This window comes from Xiphophorus couchianus, chromosome 6 (genome assembly GCF_001444195.1).
Source record: "Xiphophorus couchianus chromosome 6, X_couchianus-1.0, whole genome shotgun sequence".
Taxonomy (NCBI): Eukaryota; Metazoa; Chordata; class Actinopteri; order Cyprinodontiformes; family Poeciliidae; genus Xiphophorus; species Xiphophorus couchianus.
In genome coordinates this window covers 815,555-828,730 of record NC_040233.1, presented here as the reverse complement: position 1 = coordinate 828,730, position 13,176 = coordinate 815,555, and the positions used below count along the sequence as shown (strand labels likewise).

Genomic DNA, 13,176 nt, shown 5'->3' with positions numbered 1-13,176 from the left:
ACTACTTTCATCCCTGGGCAACACACACCAACATGTTGCCATCAACTCTTCAGGGCAATTGGAAGTACCTTTAAAAGTTGAAATCAGTGCTAAGGGCTTGGATCCTGACCTGTTCGGATCGGGACCAGCAGTTCGTCTTCCCGACACATCTCATCACTCACAGCTTTGCACACTCAACAACCAAATAGGAGGGGAGAAATGACGTAACCATGCAAGCCAAACCCCTCACAGCGAGCAATACCAGGTCCTTCATAAAGCGCCCCAATATTGGTCACCCGAGTAGCCGCTGCCTCGGACTGATCATTGCCGTTGCAGCTTTCAGCAGCAGCCATGTCTCACGGATGGGGATACGGACCGAGCGACGGTAAGAACCCTGCAGCCTCCAGCACTGCCCACCGGCAAGTCTCATTCCTTATTACACTGAAAAGAGTGTGACTGGGTGACATTAATATTTACAAAAGAAATACCAGCAGCCTATTGATTAAAAAAAATGAAAATAAAAATGAGTGCGCGTTTAATTACACTTTTATAAAATGATTTAAATTACATTTTACTTATTTCTGTCTAAACACTAGCAGATTAAAATCATTAAGTAGAATTGAATTATAGTTTAACATTAATGTAAACAATATTGAATAATCAAATAAATTCTACCCAATGGGAACTTTTGATTTTAATTGCCGTACACTTCCGCCCCAGGAATTGCGCTACACCAACATAATTAATAAATCAGTAGTTTTCACTTAAAGTTACAGGGTGTAAAATATATTCAACTGTTTTACTTGTCACTTTGTTGCCATTTAAAGTAAACAATTATCACACTTTTCTGCAGTAACGAATGTAGGACAGCCTGAGGACAGCTGCTTTGTGGCAACAACTGCGGTTAAAATAGATCATCAGCTTTATGATGCACTGCTCGACGTTCCCAACTCTGGACACTGAAGGTCATGATGAGGAGGATCAACTAAAGTGATGGTTGATCGTTTCACGCAGTCTGTTTCCTGTCAGCTACGTTTTCTGAATGCATTGACTTTTACAGCTGAAAAATATGTTGGAAATATCTGAAATATCTTATTGTGCGCTCAGTAAGCACAATAAAAGTCATAACTTTGTACTAGATTTTACATTTTGTTCTGTTCATATTGATGCTGGCAATACATTTTGACCTGTATTTCTAGTTCACTCATAACTTTCTATTTTTTCAAAACTTAATAGTGATGTTGCATAAGGAATAAATTAGTGATGCCTTGTTAAATGAACCTTTCTGCAACTACTTACTCTAAGTATTCATTATGAATGATCACATTGTTTGTTTCTATGGGAGCAATGCTGCTTTTCTTCAAGATGTACTAGAACATCATAATGGTCACTGTAAAAACTTTGTCTTTATATAAAGGACTTGAATAGCTCCTCATTTTTACATTTACAGGACCTGACAAGTGGGCAGAAAACTTCCCGCTTGCTAATGGACCCAGACAGTCTCCCATCAACATCGTTACCAAGGAGGCCCAATATGATCCGTCTCTGAAGCGTCTGAAACTCCAGTATGACCCCTCCAATGCCAGGGGCATTCTTAACAATGGACACTCCTTCCAGGTGGACTTTGTGGACGACACAGACAGCTCCAGTAAGCAAAGCTAACCTCTAAGTTTGAGACTAAAGTTATGAATGACTACAAACACACTTCATCATTTTATACTCATTCTGGAAATGGTTTTAGTTTTGTTTCAAGTCCTGTATCACTCAGACGTATTGTTGGTATAACAAACATGACATCCTAAACTCCTAAAACTTGGTTTCTGACTTTTATTTTAAGTACTTGCAAGATATATTATTATTTTACCTTTGAATTTTATCTCTCCTGTTTGTTTCCTCCACCCATGCTGTATGTATACATAGATAAGCATGTCTGATGATGTAAGTGCTCAGTTATCTCCTAACAGCCCTGGTTCTTTATCTGAAGGTCAACATGCATGTTCAGCCCATCACCGTGACTCTTCAGTTTTACTCTGTGCTCCAGTAGTTGTCACAGATCCATCCACCCATCCATTTTCTGTTCACCCTTGTCCCTAATGGGGTCGGGAGGGTTGCTGGTGCCTATCTCCAGCTACGTTCCGGGCGAGAGGCGGGGTACACCCTGGACAGGTCGCCAGTCTGTCGCAGGGCAAGTTGTCACAGATAAACAGCTATAATCTGTCATAAAAGCCATAAAGAAATTTAGTTTTGAACATGCAGGCAACTTCAAATATCAAATGATCAACATAAACAGATGAGAAAAATATGAAAAAATATCCAAGAATTTACTCTTAATGTGTAGTTAACAATTCTATTTATTTCAGTTTATTTATACAGGAGACACTGGTAGACACAGATGACACTGGCTCAGATAAAGTCTAACTGGACTGCACAGTGGCGCATGCTGCATTGCGTTGGTAGCATTGCTGCGTTGCAACAAGAAGGTCCTGGGTTCGATTCCTGGCCTGGGGTCTTTCTGCATGGACACGTTCTCCCTATGCACCTGGTTCTCTCCTGGTACTCCGGCTTCCTCCCACAGTCCAAAAACATGACTGTCAGGTTAATTGGTCTCTCTAAATTCTCCTAGGTGTGTGTGTGGGGGGCCTGTGCTTGCATGGTTGTTTGTCCTTTTCTGTCTCTGTGTTGCCCTGCGACAGACTGGTGACCTGTCCAGGTGATCCCGCCTCTTGCCCAAAATGTCTTGCTGGAGATAGGCAACAGCACCCCTCCCAACCCCGCTAGGGACAAGGGTGATGGATGGAAGTCTAAATGTATCATTTCCAGTTTTTCATGGTATATTGTTCAACTATTTCCTCTTAAAGCTGATCAACAGTAGCTTACAAAAATCATAGCTAGCAGGAGCATTTTAGCATGATCTATTGAAAGAGCTTTGTCATTGGCTGATGAAAATAGGAAAATGATTTATTTGTTGTTTTTTTCTCTGTCTTAATGAGTCTATTGTTTGTATTTCTCAGCCCTGACTGGAGGTCCCATCTCTGGAACATACCGACTGAAGCAATTTCATTTCCACTGGGGAGGCAGTGATGATAGAGGCTCAGAGCACACTATAAACAGCGTCAAGTTTCCTTGTGAGGTAATGAATTCAACACTTTGCTGAGTTATGTTTGTATTGTAACACATGCATAGAAAACTAATAATATGAAGATTTGCTATAACCTTAAACTCCTCACATCAAATACAAGGCAACTTTGTCCCCTTAGTTTAAAGGCTCAGGTGTTGCTATATACAGTCATATGAAAAAGTTTGGGCACCTCTATTAATCTTAATTATTTTTATCTCTAAATATTTGGATGTTTGCAATAGCTATTTCAGTTTGATACAACCGATAACATATAGACACAGTAATATTTCAGTATTGAAATTAGGTTTATTGGACTAAAAGAAAATGTGCAGTATGCATTAACACAAAATTTGACAGGTGCAAAAATATGGGCACCTCAACAGAAAAGTGGCATTAATATTTAGTAAATCCTGATTTTGCAAAAATAACAGCCTCTAGTTGCTTCCTGTAGCTTTTAATGAGTTTCTGGATCCTGGATGAAGGGATTTTTGACCATTCTTCTTTGCAAAACAATTCCAGTTCAGTTAAATTTGATGGTCGCCGAGCATGGACAGCCTGCTTCAAATCAATTCACAGATATTCAATGATATTCATGTCTGGGGACTGGGATGGCCATTCCAGAACATTGTAATTGTTCCTCTGCATGAATGCCTGAGTAGATTTGGAGCCGTGTTTTGGATCATTGTCTTGCTGAAATATCCATCCCTGGCATAACTTCAACTTTGTAGCTGATTCTTGAACATTATTCTCAAGAATCTGTTGATATTGACTGGAATCCATGCAACCCTCAACTTTAACAAGATTTTCAGTGCCAGAATTGGCCACGCAGCCCCAAAGCATGATGGAACCTCCACCAGATTTTACAGTGGGTAGCAAGTGTTTTTCTTGGAACGCTGTGTTTTTTTGCTGGCATGCATAACGCCTTTTTTAATGACCAAACAACTCAATCTTTGTTTCATCAGTCCACAGGACCTTATTCCAAAATGAAGCTGGCTTCTCCAAATGTGCTTTTGCTTACCTCAAGCGACTCTGTTTGTGGCTTGGTTGCAGAAAAGGCTTCTGTCGCATCACTCTCCCAAACAGCTTCTCCTTGTGCAAAGTGCGCTGAATTGTTGAACGATACACAGTGACACCATCTGCAACAAGATGATGCTGCAGGTCTCTGGAGGTGGTCTGTGTGTTGTCCTTGACTGTTCTCACCATTCTTCTTCTCTGCCTTTCTGATATTTTTCTTGTCTTGCCATTTCTGGGTTTAACAAGAACTGTCCCTGTGGTTTTCCATTTCCTTACTATGTTCCTCACAGTGGAAACTGACAGTTTAAATCTCTGAGACAACTTTTTGTATCCTTCCCCTAAACAACTATGTTGAGCAATCTTTGTTTTCAGATCATTTGAGAGTTGTTTTGAGGTGCCCATGATGCCACTCTTCAGAGAAGATTCAAATAGGAGAACAACTTGCAACTATCCACCTTAAGTACATTTTCTCATGATTGGATACACTTGTCTATGAAGTTCAAGGCTTAATGAGGTTACCAAACCAATTTTGTGTTTCAGTAAGTCAGTGAAAAGTAGTTAGGAGTATTCAAATCAATAAAATGATAAGGGTACCCACATTTTTGCACCTGTCAAATTTTGTTTTGATGCATACATTTTCTGTTAGTACGATAAACCTCAATTCAATACTGAAATATTACCGTGTCCATCAGTTATTAGATATATCAAACTGAAATAGCTGTTGCAAACTCCCAAATATTTAGAAATAAAAATTATATATATATATATATATACAGTCATATGAAAAAGTTTGGGCACCCCTATTAATCTTAATTATTTTTATTTATTTTATATATATATGTATGTACTGTATGTGTGTGTGTATGTATATATATATATATATATATATATATATATATATATATAGGTGTGTGTGGAGTGTACTGCATGTCAACCCAATAACTTGATGAAGTGGACACAGTTTACTTGACTTTTAAAGGTTCCTGCTACTACAGATAACAGCATGTGTCTTTTCTCGTTAGCTTCACCTGGTGCACTGGAATACTAAATATCCCAGCTTTGGGGAGTCTGCTGACAAGCCTGATGGACTGGCTGTGGTTGGAATCTTCCTCAAAGTAACTAATCAGTGCTCTTTCCACCAGCATCTCCAATAGAGATGTGTTGGAGAAAATGTCTACCAATAACTTTGTATTTGAAGAAAACTACATTAAAGGTGATGTTTTCATTCAGATTGGTGCAGCCAACCCCCGGCTTCAGAAAGTTCTGGATGCTTTGGACTCTATTAAGACAAAGGTACAAACAAAAATCATCTGAGGTGGAACTGAACTTGCTTTGTTCAAATGTGCTCATACTGATAGCTTTGTTTTTCCAGCTTTACATTTCCATCTCTTCTTTGTGAAACATATAGGGAAAGCAGACAACTTTCTCTAACTTTGATGCAAGAACTCTTCTTCCTGGTTCTCTGGATTATTGGACTTATGATGGATCTTTGACAACCCCACCCCTTTTGGAGAGCGTCACCTGGATTGTCCTGAGGGAGCCGATAAGTGTCAGCCCTGCTCAGGTGGGTAGCTTGGTCCACTTAAAACACTGGAAGGAAAGAAAAGCTAAAAGAATCACTTAAGAGTGATTTTTATTTTCAATTTTAAATTATTGTCAGGTCTAAATACCTATTAGAGACAATTTAAACAAACATAGGAAAGACAAGAGAGTTAGATTCTTTGTTTCTCGCGAGGAGAACGGACAGAGATGTGCTTTCAGTTACAAATCTCCTACCGCTCTGAAAACACATCTCCCGCTCCTCTGTTTTATTGATTTTAGGAACCCTGCCACACGGGGCGCTGCAACTCTAGGGGGTGGGGTCAAAGCATTTTAGTTGCAGTGCCACAAGACAATCACTAAACTAAACACATGGTATCTACAATCTAAATCCTTCCTGCTCCAGACACGACGTCGAAAGGGACACGTTGTATAGCTTCAAAGCCTCCAAGCACAGCGTCGAATGGGACACGTTGTATAGCTTCAAAGCCTCCAAGCACAGCGTCGAATGGGACACGTTGTATAGCTTCAAAGCTACGGCTTTGTATCACAAAGAACAAAGCAGAGTTTCCTCTAGGGTTGTAAAACTCAGCTTGGAACTACTAACACTTCCATTAAACAGGGAGTCCTGCTGAGAATATCTGTCACCTCCCTCTTCCAAGGAGGGATTAGGAAGAAATCAGAATTAATGAACACACAGAAACATTATCTAAATGTAACTACAAGGCTACATAATACAACAAATATTTGATAATACTAATAATACAATTTACCCAACAATTATGCTTATTGTAGATCTAAAACTGAAGCTTTGAAGCTCTCTTTTGAGAGGAAAAAAAGTTCTCATTCATGTGATGTTCATGTAACATTTATTAGACATCTATATTATGTATGTACTGGGCTGACAGGTGGGGAAAAGCATGGTCAACATATAGTTTGTCTCTGTTATATTCTCAGCTTGATGTTGTTACTGGATAAGTATAGTCCACAAGTCAGTGAAATCAACACTGGATTTGCTGGGATTTATTTCAAACTGCACTGTAGTGCAGTTGGTAGCACTGTTGCCTGGCAGCAAGAAGTCTTTCTTCCTGGAGTTTGCATGTTTCCCTCTGCATGCATGGGTTCTCTCTGGGTACTCTGGCTTCCTATCACAGTCCAAGAAAAGTGAGTGATAGATTAATTAGTTTGTATAAAACCTGCTTAGGTGTGTTTGTGTGCATGGGCGTGTGTGTGTGGGTGTATGTGTATGATTGTCCTGTTTGTCTCTGTTTTGCCCTGCGATGGACTGGCGACCTGTACAGGGTGACCCTGCCTCTCGCCCGTTGACTGCTGTTGATTCCCTCATGACCCCACTGGGGATAAACATGTGGGATAATGGGTGAATGGATTTCAAACTTATTCAGGAATGACTGTTCACTACATTACTGAGATCATTAATGTTGGAATTGAACAGAAAACTATAAACCAGGACTGAAACAATTAACTGGATCAATCGATAACCAGTGATGTCATAACGGACCACTTTTTTCAGCAACAAGTAATCTAACGTGTTGCTATTTCAAATCCAGTAGTCAGACTACAGTTACTTATCGAAATCACTGTGCGTTACTATTCTCTTTTGTAATTTAATTTAATTTCCTCTACACGTCTTCGGGAGCGACCGCTGTTTCTATGCAACAGTATCACCAGCGACAGAAACATAAACAATGGAGGGAAGAGGGAGATGCGCATTTTGTTGCTGGAAAAATAGAAACTATTTTGAGTTTTGCTCGCCAAGTCTGATTATTATAAGCAGCTTTGGGCTTGTGTTTTTCTAAAGTCGCTTGCAGATTTAATGAGTTGCGGGTTGCGATTTTTGGGCTTGGAAATAAGCAGACATAAACCCCAGAATTTCTCTGAAATCCAGTTAGTTTTAATCAGACTGTCCCTGTCCATCATTTCCCGGATGATCCGTTCCGCTGTGTCTTTGTTAATGTCAACTTAATATATTACCTGTGAATTACGTAGGAAGACTAATATGAACAGCACAATAAACGTGAAAACAGCCACGAATGAACGAGTCTGTAAAGTTATGCAACTAAACGTCATTATAATTCTTAATATTAAGATAAATGTCACAAATTTGTTTAGCGGGACATATAAGTTGTGCGCTGCGCTCTGACAGCAAACACAGGGCCATTATGCAGAACCTGGATGAGGGGGGTGAGGGGGTAAAACATTCTATTTATAGTTTTCCAGACAATACTGGAACACACAAAAACACAGACAAATTACAAAAGTTTTCTTTTGTACTGTTATAACCATCAAACATATATATATATATATATATATATATATAATGGCTCTAGTGGCCTTTATTTGATAGTTAATTGTCAGGAAAGTGGGTAATGAGAGAAGTGGAAGACATGCGGCAAAGGTTGCCAGGCAGGGGAATAAAACCTGCGACAGCCGCGTCGAGGACTAAGGCCTCTATATGTGCGTTGTGCTCAACCCCTGCACCACCACAGCACACCCAAGTGGAGATATATTGTTCACATTACTATTATTGTCATGGTGAGAGGTTACCAGGACTCGAAGGCAAGCAACAACTATGGACACCAAGCGCAGTTTAACAGATTTATTGAATAATGAGTGTAAATGGGGAGAGAATAGAGAGGCGTTGATCTGCAGCAGCAGGGAGGAACTGGGCCAGAGGAGGAACTGAGGAAAGGTGAGTGGTTAAACAGGGAAGCAAATGAAGGGAATGATGGTGTAACCTGGTGATGGCTTACTGTCTGAGAGTTAGGATGAGCAGAGGTGGGTACATGGGTTTTCCAGCAGTCGGTGCAGTGTGGGATTTCCAGGTGGAGGAGTTCCAGCATGAGACTGAGGGTGGACAGGCAGCAGCTGGCTGGTGGTCGTGGAGGTATCCTGGAGCTAGGTTTAGCGGAGCAGCGAGTATCGGATAATTAGGTAGTCTGAGCACCAGGGGGTGATCAGAGCTGGTTCTCTGAGGAGGGAATAGATGAGAGAGGAATCAGAACAAGTTTAAACACAGTAACAGCAGCACAGAGAGCCAGAGTGTACCACTACTGAAGCAAAATCATCTGGCGTCTGCCTCAGGGAAGCCGCTCCTATTTAAGGCCTTCGCTGATTGGTCTTGATGAGCACCAGCTGGATCCTGTCAGCCTGCCACCCTGTAAATGTAGAGAAACCACTCACCTGCAGAACCCAACAATTATAAAATAACTGGCAATTAAGTATTGGCAAAGCTCAATGTTATTTTCACAGGCGGCACAGCGTTGTTGTTAGCAGCTGCTAAAAGCAACTGAAAAAGTTACTTTTAATGTAACTTCGTTACTTTCCAAATCAAGTAATCAGTAATCTAACTAAGTTACTTTTTCAAGGAGTAATCAGTAATCTGATTAAAGTTACTTTTTCAAAGTAACTCCACCATCACTGTCGATAACTGAGTAATCAATCATTAACTGTAGTATACAGACTAGAGAAAAGGCCATTGTTTTTTAGCATCCTTTGCTACTATAGGGAAAGCAGACAACTTTCTTTAACTTTCATCCAAGAACTTTTCTTCCTGATTCTCTGGATTATTGGACTTATGATTGGTTTTTATTGACATCCAGGTGGCGCTTTGAGAGTGTCACATAGATTGTCCCTATAATAATAATGCTGTTATTGCAAATTAGGCCTGCATGTAAATGTTTTTGCTGTGACAGTTAAGGGCTTACAAAATCAACACAATGTATTTCTAATGTTGTTTAAAAAAGGCTTATGTAGCAAAAGAAGACATTAACACGCCATCAATGGTGGTAAGAGTTCATAACTTTATTTTTATTTTTATTTTTTTTAAGTTCATAACTTTATTGATGGGTTGCTGGTTTGATCCCCACTCTGTTGTTGTGTATTGTGTAAGGTGGGTGAAGACACTTCACCCACCTTGCCTGCTGGTGGAGGTCAGGGCCGATGGCCCAGTGCATGGCAGCTTCGGTTTTGTCAGACTGCCCAGGGCAGCTGTGGCTGCTATCCAGTAGCGTGTCACCATCAGGGTGTGAATGTATGGTGAATCAGTGAATGACTGAATGTAGTGTGAAGCACTTTGGGGTCCTGTGGACTTGATAAAGCAATTTTTACCATTACAAAATACTCAGCCTGTTAAATAATGTTTTATTAAAATTATATGTTATGGGTTCATCAGCCCAATACATGCAAGGACTTGCTTCTATTAAAATGTATGAGAACTTGAGACTATTATTCAAAGTAGGTGAATCATGCTGGGAGGGTGAAAATGGTTATTGTTGGGAATTATTGTGATGTGACATAAAGCAACATATATTGTGTCGAAGGAACTTCATAACTGTTTCTGTGTTCCTGTATTCTATTAGATGGCAAAGTTTCGAAACCTCCTGTTCACTGGAGAAGGAGAGGCAGCGTGCTGCATGGTGGACAACTTCCGTCCTCCACAGCTCCTCAAGGGCCGTCAAGTCCGTGCTTCCTTTAAGTAAATCTTAGTTATACAGCAGGTATGAAAATTATTGAACACACCACAATTTTTCATAGTAAACATATTTTAGCTATTGACATGGAACACCTGGTGTTACCAATGCTAGGTGTTGGTAACAACCCATGTAATCCATACATAGAAAAAATAAAACAAATCAGTTCAGAAATTAAATTATGAGTAATTATATAAAACGAATTGGGCTATTCTAGCAGTTTTATGTTCTGTCTCTGCAGCTGGTTGAGAGCTTCCTTGTTTCTATGTTTGGGATCATTGTCCTGCTGAAATGTCCACCCTTTTTTCATCTGGCAGCAGACGTTTCTCTATAATGTGTGTACACTTTACCATTTATCTTTCCATCAATTACATGAATTCTGCCAGTACCATATGCAGAAAAACAGACCCACATATTGATGTTCCCACCTCCAACTTTACTGTCTGCCTGGTGTTTTTGGGGCAGTTCATTTTGTCCTTTAAATATGGTGTTTGTTATGGCATCCAAAGAGTTCAATATTGCTCTTATCTGACTAGTCTGTGTTCTCCCAGTGTTTTACAGGCTTGTCCAAATGTTGTTCAGCAAATATTAAACGAGCTTAAACTTGCTTCAACTCCAGAAATGGAGCTTTGCGTGGTGAGCCTGCATACAGGCCATGGCTACAGAGTACATTGCTTATCGTTTTCTGAAACAATTCTACTTGCCAACTCTATATCTTTCTGAAGGGCCCAGCGTAGTTTGACCAAAGTCGGACTGACAATGTACAGTCATGTGGTTTTCAGATTTTCATTTTTGCAAAGACCTTTTATAATCCACAAAACAAATTGAGGCAAGCTTCCCTCCCACTGCAGAATACGTCATGATGTCTTTTTTTTTTTTTTGCCATGTGTGTAATTTATAATCGTAGTAACAGAGAGACAACTATTACGAGTCCAAAAGTTCAGAGGAGGAGGGAATAATATTTAACAGTCTGGAAAATCAATCTTTTTCCATGTCATTAAGAAAATAAAAAGACAAAAGTTAGGCGTTGATGAGCCATTCTCCTGCTTCAACTGAGAGAATGGGCAGTGTAATATTTCAGTATGTACTTCCTCCTCCTCATCAAACAATTTCTCTCTGACTGAAAAAACAATGCTCTGACTATCTGAGATACCCGACTAAATTGCACAGATATTAGTTAGATCAGCGGCCCATGGAAATTGTGTGGCAGTATCCTGAATGAATATACACACTCATGAAATTCAGACCAATCACACAATCTTTCAGAGAAGGGGCAAAAGGTTCACCAGGGGGGCAAACAGCATGAGGAAGAGAACAAAATGATGCAATTTTCTTCATGCAACTGCAACAACAAGAACTGTTTTCAGCAATTTAGCTTCTATAGACCATCAGTTTTGACTGAACCAGCTGATATTCATTTGCACTTAAAAGCTCATTCATTTGCAGGATGTCTTCTGATCACTGATGAATTTCCATGTTTTTGTCCATTTCCCTTTCTGTGTGTTCAATACTTTTCCCTCTTATTACTGCACATAACTTAATGTCTGAACTTGTTTGTTTTGGTTTCTTCTATATATGGATTACTTAAATTGTTACAAACACCTGGTTAAAAAGTCATATTTACTATGACAAATTGTGATGTGTTCAATACAGCTGTATTCCAAAGTGTCTTTATACAATAGCTTTCCATTTCATGTTCATTCTTTGAACTATTAATACACAAAGACAGCTTTTTAATTTACTGCTTGTCTGCAGCTACTTGAAACTTAAACCTTCTGCTTCATTTTATCTCTAGAATGTTTTGCCTTCTTTTCCTCTGAGGATGAATAAATGCCATTTTTGTCTAACAACAATTTGTAATCTTTGAAACATTAGAATATCTAACTAATCCATAAATAAACTCACCCATGAAATTCATGGGTGTGGTTGTTATTTAAAAAAATATAATCTTTGAAACTTTGGCTATCTTTATACTAAGATTTACTGAGGTCTGAAGAATATGACCAAATGCATAACTGAATATATTGTTAATCTTTAACTTATAATTATATCCTGCCTGTTTATGAAGTATGTGGAGTTATTTCAGATTTGTTTGGTAATAAAAGCCTGTGTGTGTTTTGTAGAATGCTCTTTTCCATGCTCGAGTGTTTTCTAGGATTGTATTCCACTCATTAAATTGCTAAATAAAAGCCGGTATTGAGAATCTCATTTGTGAGTTGGTGAGACTTTATTCCTATATAAAAAAACCCTTCAAATATATGAGTACTTATGTTATAATTAACCATTTAATTGACTATATGCCATTTGTATATTAGAAGTTGCTTCTTTATTTTAGTGCCTAAATGACAAATAATTATATTACCAAATGCAAATATGTGTAACCGAATATACACCAGTAACTATATGAAGAATTTAAGTAAAATTTTATTAAAGCTTGCTTCTTTCTAATTACATATTTTTTAAAATGACACTGGTACTTTAGAAAAGTATCATTCTGGTTTTAGGATGAACCACAGTATAGAGACTGCCCTTTTAAAAATTTTAAATTATGGTATCTCCAAGTACATAGTTACGTGAAAGCTAATTTCTCATTAACGCTGCCTCGAATAACGTGGATTGATTAATGTTTGGATATGAATCTGACTGATAAGGGCTTAATATCAGTTATATACGGCAAAATTCAGATAACTGCGTCCCCATCACTTAGACATCTGAAAGAATCATAGGAAGAAGAGTTAGGGGAACTATTTACTGATACAGCCTGGAGGGCTGCAATTTCAAGAATTCTCTCTTCCTTTAGACATTGCCTGCTACAGTTTAAGGTGCTGCACAGATTATACTTGTCCCCTAATAAATTATCTAGAATGTGTCCTGGCGTAGACTCATCTTGTGTTAGGTGTTGGCACAGCCCTCTTGATCTCAGTCATATGTTCTGGCTTTGCCCCAGGCTCCTCCCCTTTTGGGAGTCAATCTTTAGGACTATTACATTTATATGTAAGAGGAATATCGATCGAAGTGCTCTAACTGCCTTATTTG

The 13,176-nt window shown here is 39.0% G+C and overlaps 1 protein-coding gene across 3 annotated transcripts; it reads left to right on the top strand.

The window, feature by feature from the left end:
* Positions 1-235: 235 nt before the first annotated feature.
* Positions 236-12,348, top strand: cahz (carbonic anhydrase). Of its 3 annotated transcripts, XM_028021048.1 has the most exons (8): positions 259-364; positions 833-944; positions 1,430-1,627; positions 2,991-3,109; positions 5,134-5,226; positions 5,342-5,404; positions 5,520-5,675; positions 10,030-12,348. In XM_028021048.1, exons 2-8 carry the CDS (start codon positions 905-907, stop codon positions 10,147-10,149), a joined length of 789 nt encoding a protein of 262 aa, XP_027876849.1. In that variant the 5' UTR covers positions 259-364; positions 833-904; the 3' UTR covers positions 10,150-12,348. The 3 variants fall into 3 exon arrangements, with proteins under 3 accessions (XP_027876850.1, XP_027876849.1, XP_027876851.1); XM_028021049.1 differs by lacking the exon at positions 833-944 and having other exon boundaries at positions 236-364; XM_028021050.1 differs by lacking the exons at positions 259-364; positions 833-944; positions 1,430-1,627 and adding an exon at positions 2,630-2,808.
* The last annotated feature ends 828 nt before the right edge of the window (positions 12,349-13,176 follow it).

Coding starts and splice junctions, on each gene's coding strand:
- cahz (XM_028021048.1), top strand. CDS start 905: ATGATGCACTGCTCGACGTTCCCAACTCTGGACACTGAAG. Junction 945..1,429: donor CCCAACTCTGGACACTGAAG/GTCATGATGAGG, acceptor TTACATTTACAG/GACCTGACAAGTGGGCAGAA. Junction 3,110..5,133: donor GCGTCAAGTTTCCTTGTGAG/GTAATGAATTCA, acceptor TTTTCTCGTTAG/CTTCACCTGGTGCACTGGAA.